The sequence below is a fragment of the Pantherophis guttatus genome, chromosome 2 (genome assembly GCF_059756535.1).
Source record: "Pantherophis guttatus breed Tessera chromosome 2, ASM5975653v1, whole genome shotgun sequence".
Classification (NCBI taxonomy): Eukaryota; Metazoa; Chordata; class Lepidosauria; order Squamata; family Colubridae; genus Pantherophis; species Pantherophis guttatus.
Window position 1 is genome coordinate 227,899,324 of NC_142064.1, and position 22,612 is coordinate 227,921,935.

General features: G+C 40.2%; 1 protein-coding gene across 8 annotated transcripts in view; it reads left to right on the forward strand.

The window, feature by feature from the left end:
* The window catches only part of FGD5 (FYVE, RhoGEF and PH domain containing 5), a 157,071-nt gene that overhangs the window by 96,165 nt on the left and 38,294 nt on the right, over positions 1-22,612 (forward strand). For 6 of the 8 annotated variants that reach the window (XM_060688292.2, XM_060688294.2, XM_060688289.2 and 3 more), the window contains exons 6-8: positions 10,157-10,308; positions 11,465-11,621; positions 17,812-17,899. In XM_060688292.2, the coding sequence (XP_060544275.2) occupies positions 10,157-10,308; positions 11,465-11,621; positions 17,812-17,899 (397 nt within the window). The remainder of the gene's footprint in view (positions 1-10,156; positions 10,309-11,464; positions 11,622-17,811; positions 17,900-22,612) is intronic. The other 2 variants (XM_060688290.2, XM_087883738.1) reach the window with 1 other exon arrangement.

Below are 22,612 nucleotides of genomic sequence, written 5' to 3' on the forward strand. Positions count from 1 at the left end.
GTTATAGTAATAAGTAGGAAGAGATAGATACTAGTAAGGAAGAGAATAGTAATACAGTCTTAGTAAATTAGTAAATTTAGTAAATTTATTTAGTAAATTATTTGACAGTGTTGTGGGCTGCTGGGGGTTCGCAGGGGTTCAGGAGAACCTCTAGCTAAGATTCTGTGCAGTTTGGAGAACCCCCAAATCCCACTCCTGGCTGGCCCCTCCCACCCCGCTTCTCCCAGGAGTCCCCATGCGGCATGTTTTGGATGCAGGGCCCGTGCGGAGGCTTGGGGAGGGCAAAAAACGGGACTACCGGAAGGTCTGGAAGGCCGGAAATGGGCCTGTTTCCAGCCTCCAGAGGGCCACCGGAGCCTGGGGAGGCCATTTTTGCCCTCCCAAAGGCTCAAGGCCATGGTGCAGGAGGCCAACTAGGCCACACCCACCATGGCCACGCCCACCCAGCCACTGGGCAGAGAATCCTTTGCTAAAATTTTTGAAGCCCACCCCTGGTTGTCACCCATCTTCTTCCTTTTCTCTACAAAGAATCTTCCCACAATTTCATTTTAACTGGCCCTTCCAATAAGTGTGAGAGCAAAGTAAAGAGTCATAAATAGAGATTCTATTTATCTATTTATACAGACATTTATCTGTACTATTGTGCCTTGTAAATGGTTGGATTCTGGAAATATGAAATAATAGTTACATGTTTTAAGGCAGAAACATTGATGTTCTTTATAGGATGAATTGCATGAACTGTTCAGAATAATGTAATGACTTCAGTTCTTTCCTCTTATTTTATATCTAACAGGAAATTATATGGATTACAAAAATGTTTTGTTTTACTGTGTTTTTCATATGATGGATTTGGAAGCCTTTCTTGTACTATGATTGATCAATTACTGAGGCTGCAGAAGTACTTTACCTTTGATTAATAGTTTCCTAGGGCTTCAGTACTTTGGGCCCCAGGATTATTTTTTTTCCTTTTTTTTTTCCTCAACGGATGTTCCTAGCAATTACCACAGGCTTCAGACATAGGAAATTAATCACGGCAAAGTTGGCTATTCTGGCTGTCAAAATTAAATCACTTATTTGAAAATTTATAATGATGTAGCAATTAAGACAATTAATGATTAAATAAATTTGCTGAAGTTTTATGAGAAAGCAAAGCTGGGCTTTCTTGCTACAAGCAATTATACTTAGTTCTCCAAAGTGATTTTGCAGGCATGGTTTATCGATTGCCGGAAATGTTACAAGCAGTAAAAAACTTTGGGACAAGGAGAAAAAGTTTTAAAATGGATGGATTGAAAACTTTAAAAATGGATGGATTTGAAATTGAAGTGACAGTGAGACCCATTTCACACATTTGTTGTTGTTAGTTGCGAAGTCATGTCTGACCCATCACGACCCCATGGACAACTTTCCTCCAGGCCTTCCTGTCCTCTACCATCTTCTGGAGTCCATTTAAGCTCACGCCTACTGCTTCAGTGACTCCATCCAGCCACCTCGTTCTCTCTCATCCCCTTCTTCTTTTGCCCTCAATTGTTCCCAGCATTAGGCTCTTCTCCAGTGAGTCCTTCCTTCTCATTAGGTGGCCAAAGTATTTGAGTTTCATCTTCAGAATCTGGCCTTCTAAAGAGCAGTCAGGGTTGATCTCCTTTAGGACTGAACTTTGCAGGAGTCTTCTCGCAGGAGTCTTCTCCAGCACCATAGTTCAAAGGCCTCAATTCTTTGGCACTCAGCTTTTCTTATGATCCAACTTTCACAGTCATACATTGCAACTGGGAAAACCATTGCCTTGACTATACACACTTTTGTTGGCAGGGTGATGTCTCTGCTTTTTAGTATGCTGTCTAGATTTGTCATTTAGACATTGCTGTCTAGATTTCACACATACATTACAAGATAAATACACACTTGGGCTATAAAGTCCTAGAAAGTCTATAATATAAAGTTTAAACACGTAAGGAATGCATATGACACCAAGGCTTATGGACTCAGCTTACATTTTATTTATTTATCAGTTCATCATATTTATTTATCATATTTACTTATCATATTTAAGAACCGCCCACCTCCTTCATAGAGGGACTCTGTATGATGTACAATAAAATATTAAAAGCATAAAAACAATATTTAAAATTTAAAAGAACAAGGGATGTTAAAAATTAATTGAAAGGAGGGGGTAGGGCTTTTAGTCACTAACCAGACCCACAACTTTGTGTTCCTTTGTGTGCCCCAAGCGAGGTTGTGGTACCATAGTTTTATGCCTTTTTGGAAGGCCAGGAGAATGAGGCCTTGTCTCACCTCCAGAGAGAGATTGCAGGGGCCATAGCAGAGAAGGCCCTCTTCCTGGACCCCGCCAGTCAGAATTCTTTGACTGAGGGTATCTGCAACCTACATTTCCTGCCTGACCAGGTGAGATGGGCTGATGTAATGGGACATAGACTATTCTGTAAATAGCCTAGCTCATGCCAGGTAGGACTTTAAATGTCATAACCAATGCCTTGGATTGGACTCAGAAGCAGGACAGCACCCAATGCAGAAGTGCGCAGAAGAAGTGTTATATGCATCATTCTTTGGGCATCCAAAATTGCCCATGGAGTTGCATTTTGTATCAGTTGAAGTTTCAGGGTATTATTCCAGAGTAGCCCCATATAGAATACAAAATAGAGCTTTTGCTCCAGTTCTTAGCTGTGCTCCAATACTGAGGCTGACTTGACTGCTTAGATCCGTGATGGCAAACCTATGACACACATGCCATAGGTGGTACGCAGCTCCCTCTCTGTGGGCACATGAACCATCACCCCACTTCAACTCCACCCGCATGTGCTCGTGCCTCCCGCTGCACAGCTGGTCTTTGAGTCTCTGCCGCACATGTGCGGGGGGCATGTGCGTGGGGGCTGTGCATGCATTCATGGGGGCAGAGTGCATGCAGAGTGGTGGGGTGCGTGCAGGGGCCACGCTGCATGCACTGGAGGTGGGTGCGTGCAGGGGGCCGCATGCACGAGGGAGCAGGGCACATGTGGGGGGTCTGTGTGCATCGGGCAGGGGCATTTGGGGGGTTTGGGTGCCCATGCACACATTCGCACATGTACCCGTGAGCTTTGGGCACTTGGCCCGGAAAAGGTAGATGGTCCAGAGTACCTGTAAAGGGATGGGGGTGTGGGGGGAGTATATTAAGCATTTTAAAGAAGGTAAACAAAATAATGTAGACAAAAAAGTAAAAAAACACGCAAGAATACTAAGATTTAATACTAAAATACAAATAGTAGAAAAAAGTTTCAAAGTATCATGATAACTCTCCAATATGCCTCGGCGTTATCTAATCAATATTTCAACCTACTTATATTGGCCATAATAATTCTACTGATTTGCTTCATGGTATGATAAAAGTTTCAAGTCAAGTCAAACTCAGTTCCTAGTTAAAACAGCTCCAAGTACTTTATTTGGTAACAGTATATTTGGCACTGCTTTCTTCTGGGATTTTGCCAGTAGTCTTTGTACTTCCTGAACTGGAGAATTACTGTAGGTGGGATACAAAGCATTGAAATCAATCGATCAATCAATAAATATGTTAAGCAAGTAAACAAACAAACAATAACCAGGTCCAATATTGAGGAGTCCTCGGTGCTCTTTGCTAGTCCACTAGCACTGGTGATTTTACCTAGTTTAGGTAATGAAACGTCTGCAAGAAAACAAGCAAAGCTCAGAGAGCACCAAGGACCCTCATTTCAACCCTGAGCTACAAATATTCTCTTTTATAGGTCCAATACAGCTTACGTTTTTTGAGCTAAACAATAACTCATGGTATATGGTTTATTATATGATAAATACTAATAAACAAAATCACAGTTCAGCTAAAAAACGGCAAAATAGCCCTGTTGATAAAATGAAACTAAGGTCAGTGACCAGAGGAGCAAATGGGTTGAAAACAGCATTGAAATCATGTGAATTACCTTCATCCAGGACTTTTTCCCCCAGCTGAAATTAAATCATCTTCAGCATTGTCTGCAGAAATACCTACATAAAGTCAAGTATTCCAACTGAAATCTCAACTATTTAAATCAATTCCAAATGGAAAACACAACATTTCTGGAAAAGCAACAACAACAGTTTAGTTAAACTGCAGCTGTGCAGTTTCTGAATATGTATTATCTCCTCTCATAATCTGTCACTAGAGATGATCTTGGATTCTCACATGACTTTTTTTTTTCCCTGTCTTGTTCCTCTACTCATTGAATATTCCAACAGTGCCAGGAAAAATAGAATAAAACCAAATTGTCAAAATATCTGAATTAAAAACGCACTCATAAATACTATTGTTTAAAAAACATAATGAACAGTCAAATAGTTTTCCATCTGCATCCAAAAGAACTTAAGGCCAGTTTTAGTGATTTCAAAGGGTGTTCTATAGTCTTAGTCTATTCCTAGGATTATCTTCCTACCTTCTAAAGATGAAAATTAAAGTGCTCAATCAGGAGGCAAGACAAGAGTATCCTCTGATGGTTTTCAGAGACCCAGTTCTTAAGCTCTTTAGATGCAAAGGGATGCTTCAACATTGGCTGGGTTAAGTCAGGGCAATTCCTCATACTATCTACATGTGTCCAGTGGTGGGTTGCCCCCGGTTCGCACCGGTTCTATAGAACCGGTAGTACAACGGGCGGGAGGCTCCACCCACCAACCCCAACATCATCAAAACGCTTCTGCGCATGCACAGAAGCTTCTGTGCTTGTGCAGAAGAGCATGTGGCCCCGCTGCAAACCCGTAGTAAAGGTAAGTAGAACCCACCCCTGCATGTGTCCCAATGATTCTCATCCAATGTTTCCATTCTGGTTGGGAATATTAAAAAGAAAACCCATTTTGCATTCTTAGGAAACTTCTTGTGTTACTAAGAAAATTATCAGGCAAAAGCAACCAGAACCACTCATGAAGAGTCTCAACAGTAGTTTTATTGCTACTCAAACCGTGGTACAAGAATCTCACCAGATTGACTGAACTGAATTGAATTGAATACTTTATTTGGCCAAGTGTGATTAGATACATGAGGAAGTTGTTTCCGGTACAGAACACTCAGTGTACATGCAAAGCAACAGAAGATAATAAGAAGGATAAATAGTAATACTACAGCCACAACACATAGGTTGTTATACATAGACATTCGATGGCCGTGAGAGAATTAGGTGTTCAGCAGAGTGATGGCATGAGGGAAAATACACTGTGTTTAGTGCATTCCCTTGGGAACAGCAAAATAAAGCTTCATTGATTCTCAGAGAGTCTGACCTGTGCCGCTCACTGTAATGCAAAGACTCTAAACTTAGCCCCCTCTTAAGCCTTCCCTTCAGTCTAGCTGGATATTCTATCACAAAGATATCCCAAATCCATAGATGGCTCTATAGCTGCATTTAAAATTTGTATTTACAATTATTACATATCAGATCTGAAAATACTGTGAAAGGACAAGATGGGAAACAGGGAAATTAAGTGACCTACCAACAGTTGTAGATTTCGTATACGATGTAAGTAAAAAACGAGTAGCAACTTCAAACCAGATACTTTTCACGTAAACAACCCCTTATGCAAGCAAATAGGTTAACATCATGAGTTGCTTGAAAATAGTGAAAAGTGAGGATGAAAGCAAACTAGATATCATGTCAAAACAAAACAAAACTTGGAGGAATCCCTCCAGACAAATGATTTTTTTCCCTTCTGCTTATGTCAGTTCTTAGTTCTGTTCCTATTAATAACTAATATGTGACATGATGTTTCAACAGATTTATCCATTGCAAGAGTTAATGATGTGTCTCTCTACAGCACAGACTGGAAAGGAAGGTCAAATCAGGGTCGATAGCTGTTTTGTTTTTTTGTTTTAATGAAACCAAGAACTTTTGTAATCTCCACATCTGCTGCAGCTGCCATAACTGAGGAGCCACTGAGGTTTTTCAAGTTCCATCTCTTCACAAAGCATCCCTTTTGAGCCAGCTTTTCAATTAGCAGCTCCCACTCTTCCTCGGAACAAGAGCATGCTTTTCTTTTTCCTCTCTCTTGTGCAATAAAAACTCCAGACATTTCCATACTTTACTAGGACGCAAAGGAAGAGTTGGGAAAATGCTAAATGTTTTTTAAGCGATTCCACATGGCACTCCAGAGTATGCGGGAGCTTAAAAATATGTTTCCAGTTCCCCCCAGTGTATAGTTATTCTCATAGACAAAGTAACTTCTAGCTATCTTCCCACAAAGATTAAACTGGCAGCAAGCAAGAAATTTTCCCGCCAAGAGCCAGAACATGGGCCAGAACAAAGGAACACCCAGCTGCCTGATTTAACTCTACTCCAAGCAGTTCTGCTCCAGGGAAATGAGAGGAATTTCATGAACCCATGGATTCTTCCGCAGGCTACTTATCCAGCACGATAGAAATACACAGCTACTTTCTACCCTGCACATACGCCATGATACTTGATTTTGATAAGGGGTTGTAGAAATCTTGTGGGATGATGTAAATTAGAGAACTATGCAGAACCTGCTGAATTGACTCAGATTTTATCATTAAAACCACTTAGCTTGCATTATCTTTCTTCCTCTTGCTTGCTTGCTCTAATCTACTTTTGGTATGGACCGAAAAGAGCTAATGTTTTCTGGATTATGCAGTTATTTCTTTACATACCACCATTTTCTTTGCTCTTTTAGCCTCTCTCTAATATAAACATATACAGTACACTGAGTTAAAGCACTAGATAATATGAATGAAAAAAATAAGCCAAGTTTATACACTGGGCTTATTTTGTCAGTATGATTGATGTACTGTATTACATACTTCTACTGGTTTGATAGGACACAGAACCTTATAGTAGCTAGAACAAAAGATTAAAGTAAGTGGAGGACAATTATATCAAACTGTACTTTCTTCCACTTTCATCTCTTGAAAGATTGTAATTGCACAACATTTATAATTACAAACCATCTAACTAAGCTGAGGTTGTTATTAATAGTGATCCAGAAGGATAGGGTGATATACACTGGAAAAAGAGGTATATGCCTGACACCGACAGGGCAAGGCACTAGAACAGTGGTCACCAACTGGTGGTCTGTGAACCACTGGTGGTCCACAAAAAAAGTTTGGTGGTCCACAGAAAAATTATTTGCATTTTTTATATTGCACTAAATCAGGGGTCTTCAAACTACAGCTCCTGGGCCGGATGCGTGCAATGAATGTTTGTGTTGCTGCAGAGAGTCTCCTCCTTCGGGGTCTTTTTGTGCGGGCTGGAGAAATTCCAACTTGGGGTCTGCTTCAGCCTCCTGGTGTGGGGCTTTGGGCGAAGGCTGGAGGGAAGTGCCGCTGATGGCGAAGAGCTGGAGGGCCTTGTTCCAGCGGGACTGCATCATGGCCTGGAGCTGGCTGACCATCTCAGCCTGCTGAGCCTCCAGGTGCTGATACCTGGCCTTGTACTCCCACAGGTCTTTCCTCTGCTTGGAAAGCCTATGCTTGTAGTCCTCAGTAAGGTGCTTCTGCTGAGTCTCCTTCTCGGTCAGATTCAATTTGAACTGAGCTAGCCGTTTTGCCATATCTTTCTCAAAGTGGCTGCTTAGCTCCAACAACTGCTTCCTGTTGGAGCCCTAAGGAGCCTGAGCTGGCAGGCGAGGAGTGGCGGGGAGGAGTGAGTAGAGGCCATCGAGGCACCCCTCAATGTGAGTGACATCAAGTTGACCATGCCCACCAAGCCACATGACCACCTACCCGCACCCACCCAGCCGGTCATTAGGCAGATCATATTAGTGGTCCACAGGATTTAAAATTATGAATTTAGTGGTCCTTGAGGTCCGAAAGGTTGGCGACCCCTGCACTAGAATACTGTATATTGATGAGAACAAACCCAACTCCTTACTAGCCCTAATGATGTTACCTAGTTTGGGTAATGAAACATCTGCAAGAAAACAGCCAGGCTCAGACAGCACCAAGGACCCCTCAAAATAAGTATTGTTGGAAGTTGTTTCCTTGGGAGAAAGTTTCCTCTCACACTGTTCTTGACATTTCTGCCAGGAAGATCTGGAGAGTATCGCTCTGGAGGCCCCAGATGAACATCAGCCTAGCAGGAGCTTAGTAATCAAGCACCTGAGGCTGACCAAGCCAGGGAACATAAAAGGCAGCTGGAGGCATGAGCTGCGGAGGCTACAGATCCAGGACCTTTCCCCAGCCCTAGAGTGTGTCATGTTGAGCACTGAGCACTACAAATATGTTGTGTGAAGCTTCTTGCCTGCAAAGAGCATTCCCACTCTTGATTGCCTGCACTCCGGCAAGCTCTATTTATGAACCATTGCTGTGCAATAGCCCTGAGCAATAAATACCAGGTGTTAGAGGATTAGAAAGAACAAGGCAGTCCAGCAGTCCCAGAATTTAAATATTACTAAACTAGCTGCTTGGGTTAGATTATAAAATGGTTTACAATCACCATGTGGTTAGATTTCTTCAACTAGGGCAGGGGTGGGCAATTGTGGCTCTTTTACAACCTGTGGACTTCAACTCCCAGAATTCCTGAGACAGCTTGGCTGGTTGGACAGGTTGTAAAAGAGCCACAATTGCCCACCCCTGAACTAGGGGAACAGGACTTGCAATAATAAATGTTTGGGATAAACGTTTGTCCCAAATGTTTGGAATATGTGCAGAAAAAGAATTTGTCCAGGTTTATCACCACTTGCCTTTTTATTATTTATTTTTATGAAGCGGAAAGCAGAGAGAAATTTATTCAATGGCGAAACAACAAATCATAACCAAGATGTCTTAATTAATAAGAGAAAGGGAAAATCTTCTGAGACTTTGAGTATAGCTTTAAAAGAACTGTCAGAACAGAGATGAATTTGGCTGAATTTGATGTGACAATTTGAAAAGCTCATTGCACAAAATTTGAAGCGTTTCCTGGCCTTATTTCTAAACTGCTGGTGAAACACTAAACAAATTATCAAAAGGATGATTAAAAAGATGCAGAATTTAGATATAATAATAGGAATGCAAGGGGAAAAGAATATTAAGTTCACACCAAATATTGTACTTAGAGAAAACTGGTAAAAGATGTTTTACTATTGGCATATTTCTCTAAAATGGAAAAATTATTTTCTAAAAATGGTTGGAAATGCAGTGATCAATTTGGATTATTCTTCCATACTTGGTGACAGAACTCAACAGTTTTGAAAAATTATTTATATTAGAAGGAAGCAAATTTTGAATTTCCTTTTCAACTTGCTATCTTTTTGTTATTGTTAAATATTTTTCTGTTACGCTTTTCTACAAAAATATTAAACCAGCTCTGTGTTTGCTAATTGCTGCAAGAACACTTTATACTTCCCATGGAAAAGTACTCTTAATCCTTAATCCTGAAAAAGAAACCAACAACCCCCAATTAAACTCTAGGAGTGTTTCTCTAAGTCTAAAATAGCCTGATATTTTAAAAGAAAATGTGACTCAGATTTTAACTCAACTTGGAAACCAGTTTTGGACTTTTAACTCATGAGAAGGGAAGCTACATAAATTTGATTAATAAATAAATAAGCTTGTACTACATCCAATTTTATGTTATCTGTTAGCATAAAATCTATATTGCTTGAACAGAAATGACTGTAATTTATAATCTCACATTATGATTTATAATGGCTTGATTATTGATTTCTTAATGATACATTACTTGGATTTTAACAAGATTGGTAGTTTGGTTACTGAAACTAATTAATAACATATTGAAAATTTAACCTAATTTCATAATACTTGTAAATCTCCTGTTTATGTAGTTTGTGCTTCAGCAACCGATAATGCTAGTGCAATTATAGAAAAAAAGAGATTTTAGCAAAATGCTTGTCTTTAGTGATGATATAGTAAGAACTGATTGAAGCCAAGACATTATTATTGCCTGACCTGTTCCATTTATCTAATTTCCCAAATTTCATGTAAGAAACATTTTCATGAATGTACTTCTGTTATGAAGAATGCATTTGCTCTCTCAAATTCAAAAGCTATTAATTTGAGGTTGTGGGAGTTTGTTATCCGAATTGCCCTTGACTTGCTAAGTAAAAGTGAGCTAATAAGACAGATGGTAATGGTGTTAACTAAAACGCACCATATGACCAAGATATGGACAAAAGTTGTTAACTCTTAAAGCAGATAATATTATAAATTGTATATTTATAGGATTTCCATGAAGCTGTCTTAAAAGTGCTGGGAGATGAATATGACAGTGATCATGAAGAAACAAAGCTCAAGGAAGGACTGAAGGAAATCCCAGAAATCTACAATCTACACCAAGAAATATTGGGGGAACTGGAAGAAAAAGTTCTTAACTGGTAAATATAATTAGATGGGGCTTTGAATGACACTTAAGGCAGTATACCTACCCCAGTGTTTAGAAAGCTTCAGAAAATACCTTCTCCTCAGAAATTTTATACAATCAAATATAAGTGTGATACAGTTTCCTTATTTACCTGCTTTATACTAAAATATAAAATCTTTGTTATCAGATCAGTATGAAGCAGTTTCTCTGAATGTGGGCAAATTATCTTATGCTGTGTGCAAAATTAGGCAGACTTTAACTGCCCACTGATAATCCACGACCAATCCTAATATTATTTTGTCTGTCTTTTATTTTAATCTTTTACTGTTATTATTGTTTTTAATGTCTTTATTTGTAATGCTGGTCTGTGATCGTAATAAAAATTGATTGATATATAAGGCCTGTTAGAAAAATATGCACTACGCCGTGGTGGTGCAATGGTTAGAATGCAGTACTGCAGGCTATTTCTGCTGACTGCTGGTTGCCTGCAATTTGGCAGTTCGAATCTCACCAGGCTCAAGGTTGACTCACCCTTCCGTCCTTCCGAGGTGGGTAAAATGAGGACTCAAATTATCGGGGGCAATATGCTGACTCTGTAAAGCACTTAGGGCTGTAAAGCACTGTGAAGCGGTATATAAGTCTAAGTGCTATCGCTACAACCAATCCTGATCAGGAAAGCTACTGAAACACAGCAGTTTCATCTTTAGTAAATCCTAGGTACCTTTATTCTGTCATTCATCTACTGTTTCATTTTGTTGGAAAGTTCCAATTTAAGGAAATATATAGGTCCCTTCTATGCCTATGAGTAAGAATCACACTAAATAAAAAAAAATAAGGTGAATATATAAACTTTTAAACTATTTTGCTGGTTAACTTTGTTGCTTTATAAAGAAACACATACTACCTAGTCATATCTTATGGCTTACCAACTATTTGACCAACCCTTGCTGCATTGCCTAGCAGGCATCAGAACCAATTGGGACTTTATCAAACTCCAGCATTACAAGATATATGGACTTATTACTAGAACAAAAGTCAATTTTTATGTGTTCAATTTCTGGTTAATGTCATTGAAAAGTCCTGATGGAAAAGATTATCTGTGAGTACCTAAATTAAGTATGGAGAATTTTCTATTCCCTTTTTTCCCCCTTTATTCTCAATGGTTTTAGGGAAGAACATCAGAAAGTGGCTGACATTTTCCTCTCCAGAGAATCAGGATTTAATCACCACACAACTTACATAATGCAGTTTGATAGGAATTTGGCTTTGCTGGATGATGTTCGCCTTAAATCTTCCCAGCTGGATACTGTCATTAAAGAGTTTGAGGTAAAGTCTCTTCGTTTTTGTATTGCATGTTGATTTATTATTGTAGTTCTACTATTATCTCTCTTGTTCTTTCCCTTCTTCCCTCTCTAAAATAGCTAAGAGTTTGGAACACGGAAGTTGATATTAGCGATAATTCAATTCAAGAATGACTTTAAGAAGAAAGTAAACCAGGAAGAGTACAAATACACATTAAGGCTATGGGCCCACATTCTATGGAGCATACAGGTATATATAATATAAGGTGGAGAGAGAAACAGAGAGGCAGAAAGAGAGAGACAGAGAAAGTCAGAGAGACAGAGACAGAAAGAGAGAGACACAGAGAGAGATTGTTTCATTCTCACATGCAATGGCAACTATGGAGAAGGGAATGGCAAGAATTCTAATTCAGTAGTTATTTACTCCCTGGGCTCTCCATCTGTGGTAATTGATCTCTGTGTGTTTCTTGCTCCTTTTGTTTCCTTATAATGCCCTCCAAAGTATTTTCTTTTATTCCTATAACTTTGACTGATCAGGAGTATTTGTTCCCATTTTATGTCTTCATCATCTCCATTTTTTTTTTTTTTGCTATATGCATCGTATGTTTCTGCTTCTCTTTTTCTTCCATTCGAAAAGTATTAATGCAAAAATATTGATGTATAAAAGCATGAAAAAAGATTTACATCTTATTTGTTTCCATAAGTAATGGAAAATTAAATTCTGGATGCTCAGAGTACTGATCTGAACATGTGTCTCTCATGTCTAGGTCCAGCTCAAAATGTTTTGCTGGCATATTCATGTAGCCCTTACCTTTTGCATTGGGTTGACATTTTACCATTCTTTTTAATGCAATTTAGCCCATAATTCTTGCCTTCTCTTTTTCCTGGTGTTTTCTGAAGCAGATCTTTGCCTGGAACTATAGGTAAGATTTCAGGGATGCGGTGACTCAGTGGCTAAGACGCTGAGCTTGTCAATTGAAAGGTCAGCAGTTCAGTGGTTTGAATCCCTAGTGCCACATAACGGGGTGAGCTCCCGTTACTTGTCCCAGCTTCTGCCAACCTAGCAGTTCGAAAGCACATAGAAAATGCAAGTAGGAAAATAGGGACCACCTTTGGTGGGAAGGTAACGGTGTTCCGTGCGCCTTTGGCATTTAGTCATGCTGGCTACATGACCACGGAGACATCTTCGGACAGCGCTGGCTCTTCGGCTTTGAAATGGAGATGAGCACCGCCCCCTAGAGTCAGGAATGACTAGCACATACAGTATGTGCGAGGGGAACTTTTATCTTTACCTTTATAGGCAAGATTTAGGGCCAGTCAGGACCATCCTCAAATAAATTCCAAATGTACACATGAATGACCTCTTATCTGCATAAGCTTCCCCTCACCAGTTGAATGGTTTCACTTGTGAATTAACTCCAATTCTATTTTAGAAAAAAAAAATGTACATACTTCAACTGCTCTTTCTGCTTCTTGCTGAATGGCTGATATGACTTCTAACAGTGCAAATATATGTTTAATTTTAGTTTGAATATATATCACTTTTTTAATTGTAAAGAGGAGAGAAGTGGCAACGCTTACTTAACAGACAAAAAAGGTGATGAGAATAAATTGGCTACTTTCAATGTTGCTTTGGCTGTCCAAGCTGCTTGAAATATGGAATATGTCTCCCTCTGCAGCATATATGAAATACTAGTAATGATAATTTATTAAAACAACCATTTATCAACATTTGTTGAATATATTCATCTGTCTGAAAATTCTATGGAATCCTTGATGAAAATTCAGATATCTAATTTGCAATAATTGTTTTTTTTTTTTAATTATCTATATTCTAGAACTATATTGCCTTGTGGATTGCACTTTCTCAATGCTATAGAGTGAAGACAAAATTTTGATCAATTTTTTTTTCCCGGGCCCAAGAAAAAGAAAAGTTATAAGCAAATGTTCACTAAAGCATATGTGTCTCTGATGTTTTAGCATATATATATATAGCCAGTGGTGGGTTGCTCCCGGTTCGGTCTGGTTCTATAGAACTGGTAGTAAAACTGGTGGGAGGCTCCACCCACTCGCCACGATGTCATCATGGGTGATCTGCGCATGCGCAGAAGCTTCTGCGCATGTAAGGAAGCGCACATGCGCACAAGCAAAGCAAGCGCTCACACACTCTTCCGTTGCTAACTCTAACCCTAACCCCACCCCTGTATATAGAGTAGACTTCAGCTGGTATACTACTTATGACAACACCCCAGAAAATTTTGAAAGCAGATATTTTGTGAGGGACAGTGGAAAATCATGTGTGTGTGTTTGTGTTTGTGTGTGTGTATGTATACTCAATTATATATCAACTAAATAGTCATCAGAAGAAGGACATACAGTATATGTATGTAGATTGCTTCCTTAATTAATTCTTTAATTAGGGGCGCAATGGCTCAGCAGTTAAAGACACTGAGCTTGTCAGCTGGAAAGCTGACAGCCTGGATTCCAGACCTGAGCACCGCACAACAGGTTGAGCTCACATTCCTGTCCCAGCTTCTGCCCACCTAGCAGTTTGAAAGCAAACCAAATGCAAGTAAATTTAATAGGTACCACTTCGGTGGGAAGGTGACAGCATTCTGTGTGTCTTTGGTGTATAGTCATGCTGGTCACATGACCACAGAAAATGTCTTCGGACAACACTGGCTCCGTTGGCCAAGAAACAGAGATGAGCACCACGCCCTAGAAATCGGACATGGTTGGACAGAGAAACCTTTACCTTGCTTCCTTAATGCGAGAGAAAATTGTAACTGTTCCATCATGCCCCTTGACAAGATTTTCTGCACATTCATCAGAACCCTACTCTCAATCAGGATATATGACTGGATTTAGCAGGCACTGGATCTAGGTTTATCAATTCTGTATTGTTTGTGTGAAGGGGTCCCTAGAATTCTTTAAAAACATATCCTAAAGCACTAAGATGCTCACATAGTAATAGGCAGAGCAATGATGTGGCCCTGCAACACCATAGGTGTTTGTAGTTCATGGGAGTTTCCTTGCTGCTCCAGACTTACTGTCTCAGCAGTATTTCCTCAAATTCCTTTGAAGCTGTAGCATGGGTGCATTCCTGAGGTGGGTTTCAGCAGATTCTGACCAGTTCTGGAGAACCGGTAGCAGAAATTTTGAGTAGTTCGGAGAACCGGTAGTAAAAATTCTGACTGGCCCCGCCCCCATCTATTCTCTGCCTCCCAAGTCCCAGCTGATCAGGAGGAAATGGGGATTTTACAGTATCCTTCCCCTGCCACACCCACCAAGCCACACCCACAGAACCGGTAGTAAAAAAAATTGAAACCCACCACTGATGCATTCCCATTGGTAGAAACTCCTCTTTTCTCCTACTACCAATTTAATGTTTCTATTTTCTTATAGCTAATGTGTCATGGTACTTTGACATCATCCCTTTCTCCTCCCAAACTGTCCCAGCACTCCAAAGCACTGTGGTGAGATTTTCCCAAATCTCTGCCACCATCACTACTGAATTTATGTATCCAGAGCATTTCCCCCATGTTCAATCTTGTTCCACATACACAGATTGCACCAGTCTGGGATTGTACCACATCCTTAGGTTGCCATATTTTTGAGAAGCACTCATTAAGTTCTTGCTTGTCCAGTTGTCACTATTTGTTTACCTGAAAAATATCTTAGGAGTTGGTATCTGCTCTGTTCTCCAAAAGAGTTGTGGTCTTTTTTTCAGCTTCGTTCTTTAGGAGGAACCTGACTGACTTTGCTGATATTATGCAGCACTTCTGAAGATGCTTTTGTGTGTAAATATCAGTGGTTTTTATTCTGTGCTCTTCGTCGTCTCCCCTGCAAGGACCCAAGAAGCAGGATAAAGATATATTTCATGGGAACATTGTGGTCCCTATTAAATAAGGGACAAGGGTTGCGACACTAATGTTTTTGTCTTAGCCTTATATGCTGCCCTTCGCTTGGAGTTAATGGAATTTTTATTTGAGCCATAAATTTGAGCTCAGAAGGCTCATGTAATATGTGTGTGAGAGAGACATTGAATAGCGGTTGAAAAAAAGAGATTTCTTATGATCTTCTCAGTAAATTCAAATGAAGAAGAGAGAAGGAAGAAAATCACTTCTAAAATTGATTATGATCAAAACTGGGAATGAGTCATTATGAGGGAGCAATGTATTTTCTGATCAAGCTTTATGGATTGTTTTCCTGGTAAACAAGATGCTGCAGACAGCAGTTTTCATCCTAGAAACTAAGGTAGTTACCATATATCTCTAGAGACCAGAGTTGGCATTCAGCAGGTTCTAACCAGTTCTGGAGAACTGGTAGTGGAAATTTTGAGTAGTTTGGAGAACTGGTAAATACCACCTCTGACTGGCTCGGCTCCCATCTATTCTCTGCCTCCCAAGTCCCAGCTGATCGGGAGGAAATGAGGATTTTACAGTATCCTTCCCTTGGAGTGGGGTGGGAATTGAGATTTTACAGTATCCTTCCCCTGCCACACCCACCAAGCCACAGCCACAGAACCAGTAGTAAAAAATTTTGAATCCCACCACTGCTAGAGACCCATCCCTTTGGAGGGGCCTTGTAGTTTACCATCATTGCATTGATGACAAGGCTTCCTACTCCTGGGAATGTTATAGTGTAAAATTAGACTTAGGAGAAGCAAGAGAAGAAGGGGAAAGAAGAGGAAATAGTTGGCTCAGCTTACTTTTTGGGGTTCTTGGAACTTGGTTTGTTTTCTTGCAGACTTTTCATTAGCCAACTAGGTAACATCATCAGGTTCTGAGGACTTTTAATGCATTTTTTCCTATTCATTAACCATCTAATTTCTCTTACACGGCTGCCTCCCACACTTCGTGCCTCAGCATTATAAATACAAAAAAATACAAGGAGGGCAAACGAAAGAGATACTAGTAATTTATTTTTGCTAATTGGAACTGGAGTTCCTTCTAGGTACAGGCATAGTGAAAGCAGAGGTCATACACAGGGGCATTAGGTGACTGAGCCAAGCAAGCACTGACTGGCCAGAAAGGACAAGCACTGACTGATTGACAGTTCTCTAGACTTGCAAATGCCTTAATGTGGTTTTATTTGACAATGGTCTTGGGTTTTTTTTGATGTCTGAATAGATATGCAAATAGTCAATATTTCCAAGATCAATCCCGGGTGAATATTTAATTGGACTGAGAAGGGTAAGAAAATAGAAAGTCTGAATGTCTTGAGGAGACCAGAGAAACTAGCTAGAAATGCAACAATCCAAAACTGGTGCTTGACGTCACTAGAGCGTCCCTGATAGGGATAATTTATGCCACACCCCTCACCCTTGACTCTGTTTTGTGATAAACTGTTTGGAATTGTGTGAATCAAAAGATGGTGACCCTCATTGTTTTTTCAGCTAAAGTCTGTGTGTATTTTTCCATGTTGCTATTTAAATTCAGAGCTTCTGTTTTGGAAGATGAAACAGTTTTCTTTTGCTAATGGGTCTTAAATTGCTGCCAAAAATGATATATTAAAAGGAAAAGAACAGTCTGCTTCCTGTTCAGCCTTTACCTCTCTGATCCTTGCTGCAGTTATAAAGAATTAGTTTTTTTTAAATACTATTTGTGATCTGGTCAAAATAGACGACAGTAGAGTTGAGATCAGTGGGTCACGCCTTCCCAAATAGCAATGAAGTCACATCCATTCCTCCAATAGCTCTCTGATAAACTACCGAGCATGCGTCAAAACTTCCATAGTGCACTCAAAGTTTATGAGTTTAAGTTGAGGAATTCTTACCTAGTAGACTGAGTACAACAGCGATGTCTAGTACTAGTGGAAATTTCTTTTTATTAATTTATATTAGGCCTGGGATGTCAATGCCAATCCTGCTTAGGTCAGGATCTGCCCAGCTAGCATCAGTGAACAAGCAGTAATATAAAAACACTATGTGGTTGAGACAAGGTTCAGAACTCCACTTGGAGCATAAATCTCTGGCTTCAACCACAACATAAATAAGGCTTTTGACCTTTAATTTCAGGATTATTAACACGCTTCTATTGTAAAATATGTCACTTCCTGATTGTTAGAGAATACTTGGATATGCCATTCCAAGCATGTGAAAATTTGTGAAAGTGACTACTATCTTCATGTAAAACAAGGCCAGGTTTGGAGATTATTTTCGGATTGTTGGACCTTTGACCTTTACACTTTTTCTTCCCTTCTTTTGAGGATAGCAGGTTCCTGATGGCAGTCCCTTGAATGTGAAACACCAGCTCTTGAAAGTGGTGCAGCGCATATTCCAGTACCATGTGCTACTCACAGGTGAACAAAAAAAAAAATCATCTTTATAATTAAGGAATCTTCATTTCCCTGTTTAGGCTGTGTCAACTGCAAATTTAGCCATTGCAATTTGTCCTCCAGTCACATTTTTGAGATGATTCTTGTTTTTCTCTTTAAAAATCAAGGAAGAGAAAGAGAGCTGAAAGAAAAAAGGAAAGATATCCCAAAGTCAAATGCATTCTATTTTATTGTTTAGGATTGCAGCATTAAGGCTGATCTAAAATTGTGAAGACTGTTAGCCAATGTCCCACTTGCAGCATTAGACAAGGCAGGATATGATTTTTACCAATCAATTGGGTTTGATATATATATATGTCCTGTATTTCATTCTATTTTGAATTTAATAAAAGCAAAATACAGAGATGAGGCACATTGCTGTACAGCAGGGGTGTCAAACATGTGTCATCATGGCGGCGTCACATGACATATCAGGACTTTCCCACCCCTTTGTTAAACTGGGCGTGGCCAGTGTGTGATGCATCCGGCCCGCAGGCCGTGAGTTTGACAGCCCTGCTGTACAGTAATCTATGACCTTACTATTTTCTGAGCTGAGTCATATATTAAACATGGTAAATATTATGTGCTGAAATTATGTACAGATCATTCAGTCATTTGTTATTCTTGATGGAACTATATGTCAAATATTCAGTGGAAATCCACCATTAATGCCTTTCCGCCAATATCTCATTTTTGTTTCTGATACCATGAGGTATCCAAAATAGTTGAAAAACTCTACTGGTTAAAACTGATTGACTGAACTTAATGCCAAGTTATCGCTTCTGATGAATCCATTGATTTCATCAATATGCATTATGAACATTATCAGGAATAGCCCATTCCAGAAGAGGAGAACTAGATTTTAGGTTTATAAAACAACCACTATTACAACCCTCACAGACTAAAATTAAATGAACTGCAGCAAGAACCTCCTTCTGTGAGAGTTTGGTAATTCATAGAATACTTGGCAGGTGGGATAAACATTTGAGCTTTCCAGTTAAAAATTTCCTGAAACATCTTGGATTTTTCTGCATGAGAACAATTCTTGTGAAAAATAACCATAGCCCAGTGGCACAGCACTTTGCCTGAGTGCAGAAGACCCCCAAGTTCCATTTTAATTGTTTTCTGCACCTTAAAAAAATGTACCAATAGTGCTAGGAAATATTTCCGAATGGGACATTGTACAGCTTTCTAAAGCTTTTAACTACAGAAACGCAAATGGTTCTTTGCTAAGCTTTACAGTTTGGGGAAGGCATTGGGATATAACTCCACAGGAAAAATATAAGGGAAAAGGAAAATCAGAAAACTTAAGTGCCAGTGTTTAAAGTTCTCCAGATGATTTAGTGACAAATTGCTAGGACCCCTTTCAATCAAATGGTTATCAGATGATAGCTGATGGGAGGGGGGGATCCTGAAAATCCCATGGGAGCTGCTCTTGAAGACCCTGAAGAATAACAGAATAACAGAGTTGGAAGGGACTTTGGAGGTCTTCTATTCAAGCAGGAGAACCTTTACCAATGATGGCAAACCTGTGGCATGAGTGCCAGAGGTAGCATGCACCGCCCTCTCTGATGGCACTGAAAGCCTCAGTTCAGCTTTGCCATGCATGCGTGCGCGCCTCCCTTCAGCCAGCTGATCTTTGGGTCTCTGCTGCACAAATATTTATATATTTTATATTTATTAAATTTTTATACCACCCCCTCTCCCGAAGGACTCGGGGCGGTGAACAGCCAAGATTAAAAAACATACAATATAAACATTAAAATACATTTAAAACAAAATTAAATCCAACATGTGTGGGGGTGGGCCACATGTTGAGGGGCCACGTGTGCATGAGCGGGGGCACGTGTGGGGAGACACACATGCATGCATGGGGTTGCTGAGGAAGGGGTGCGTGCATGCACGGGATGGGGGCATTCGCGGGGCTGCACACACATTGCATTTTGGGAGTTCGGGCATGCGCTCACGCATTTGCACACATGAACACTTTGGGCACTCGGTCCGGAAAAGGTTAGCCATCACTGACCTATATCATTCCAACTGGTTGTCTCTTCTTAAAAACTTACAAATTCTGGAAGCAAGCCATTCCATTGGTTAATTATAACATTTCCACCCACCCCTCCTCCAATATTTGGCTACGGAAACTTTAAGGAATAATCTTCACTATCTTCCATTTTAGGAACGAGATTATTTCTATTGTTCATCTGTCCTGTTCACATAAAGTATTTGAACCAAATTCTTTTAAGTTCCTAGGCATAATGTTAAAAAAAAAAACATATGAAAAGAACCAGGTTTATTTAGTGAAACTTTTCAGAGATGAAAATGCTACCTCTTCATATCTATGGAACTTGCAATCATAATTTGTGTTTCATATCTCATGTATGAAGGGGGACTAGAAAATACATAATTTTTGATAAATGGATGCTGGGGAACATTAGCAGGAGTAACTGTGACTCTTAGGTGTTGTTAGTGGACTTCCTAGGAATCAAAATTATTGCAAAAGATGATTCCCCCTGCTTTGTTGGAAAATACCCATTGATTTCAATTTTGTCTGTGTTGATTCTGAGTGGCTGATCCCCATGCACTTTTATTTGTCTCCGATGAGTCAAATAGTAAGAAACAGAAGTGCATCTAGTCTTTAGTGTTCAATAACTAGCCCACTATTGTTGTGGAATATAGTGTCTAAATATTTGCCTGAAATTGTACAGTATAGGGTTTTCTGCCTGAATAGGGGATTGGACTAGATGACCTCCAAGCTCCTTTCCAACTCTGTTATTCTGTTACCTCCCTCGTCATCTCCCGCCTGGACTACTGTAATGCTCTCTACATGGGGCTCCCCTTGAGGAGTACCCGGAGGCTCCAACTGGTCCAGAATGCGGCCGCGCAGGTGGTTATCGGAGCGACGTGGTATTCCCATGTAACACCTCTCCTGCGCGAGCTGCACTGGCTCCCGGTGGTCTTCCGGGTGCGCTTCAAGGTCCTGGTTACCACCTTTAGAGAGCTCCATGGCTTAGGACCTGGGTACTTACGAGGCCACCTTCTGCCACCATTAACCTCTCACCGGCCAGTACGCTCCCACAGAGAGGGGCTCCTCAGGGTGCCGTCGGTCAAACAGTGTCGACCGGCGGCCCCCAGGGGGAGAACCTTCTCTGTGGGGGCACCTGCCATTTGGAATGAGCTCCCCTCAGAGATACGGAGGATCACTGATCTGTGCGCTTTCCGCCGTGCCCTCAAGATCTTTTTATTCCAACAGGCTGGCCTGGCCTAACTTCCTTTTAATTGTTAATTTTAATTGTTTTTTTTAAAAAAAAAAAAAACCAGGGGTGTTTTAATCAGTATGGGCCAAATTTATTTAATGTGTTTTAAATTGTTTTTTAAATTTTATATTATATGTGTTTTACCTTTGGCTGTTCACTGCCCTGAGTCCTTCGGGAGTAGGGCGGTATATAAATCCAAAATAAACTAAAAGCTAAAATTATAGTGGCTCCTCTAAATACATAGAGTAGTATCTTTAAGTTTGAAGTTATTTGGTCTTGCTCATTTCAGACAAGCTTCTTAAACTACATCTGGATTTTTACGTTATTTTCTTGGTTTAGCTCTTTTTTCCCTCTAACACAGAAACAACAGACATTCCCTTTTTCTCATTAAAAGGCTGCCTCATCACATGCCAGCATTGTATCATTCCCCATGCTGCTCCTTTCATTTGTATTACTAAATTAGAATAATAAAATCTACTGCAGCATAGCCAAAGCACTACAGCTGCAGGATTTCTAACTTCCTATGCACATTTGGGAGAAATTATTGTAAACCACAATGATTCATCAGCTGGGGTAAGCAATGCCTCAAATCACAGGAGACGGCTTGGTGTATAACTTACACAGATATTGCAAATTGGTTATTGCTGCAGCTCTTCCCTAAGTGACTTAGTAACTAGTCCAAAGAGCTCCACAAGGAACAGAGTGCCTCATCTCTTTTATATTGACTATGTACTGTAAGTTGCAGCTCATACCAGTTACTTCGTGGTATCCATATGTGGTTTCAACACTAAGTATGATCTTCCTGATTAAACAGAATGCTGCTGAGAATTAGTTTATATTTACCTATATATGGTTAATCACAATTGTAAGAGCTGACTCTGGCAAGGAGAAAACTTGATGTAAACCAGGGGTGAAATCCAGCAGGTTCTGACAAGTTCTAAAGAACCAGTAGCGGAAATTATGAGGAGTTCGGAGAACCGGCAAATACCAGCTCTGGCTGGACCCAGAGTGGGGTGGGAATGGAGATTTTGCAATAGCCTCCCCCCAGGAGTGGGGAGAGAATGGGGATTTTGCAGTATCTTTCCCCTGGAGTGGGGTAGGAATGGAGATTTTGCAGTATCCTTCCCCTGCCACACCCACCAAGCCACACCCACCAAGCCACAACATACCTACCAACCCATGTCCACAGAACCTATAGTAAAAAAAAAATTGGATTTCACCACTGATGTAAACGTAGTGCAATCATCACTTCTACCAGCTCCAGGCCATCCAGAGACTGACCATGTATCCACTAACTCTGAAGGGAAGGATGAAGAAGCCTAGAATTTAAAGTTTAAGGGTCTTCTGTATCTGGGGATTTACCATCCTTGGTCTTGGATGAGGTTGCACTGTCCCAGATGGATGCAGTGCATAATCTGAAAGTCCTTCTGGACTCACTGAT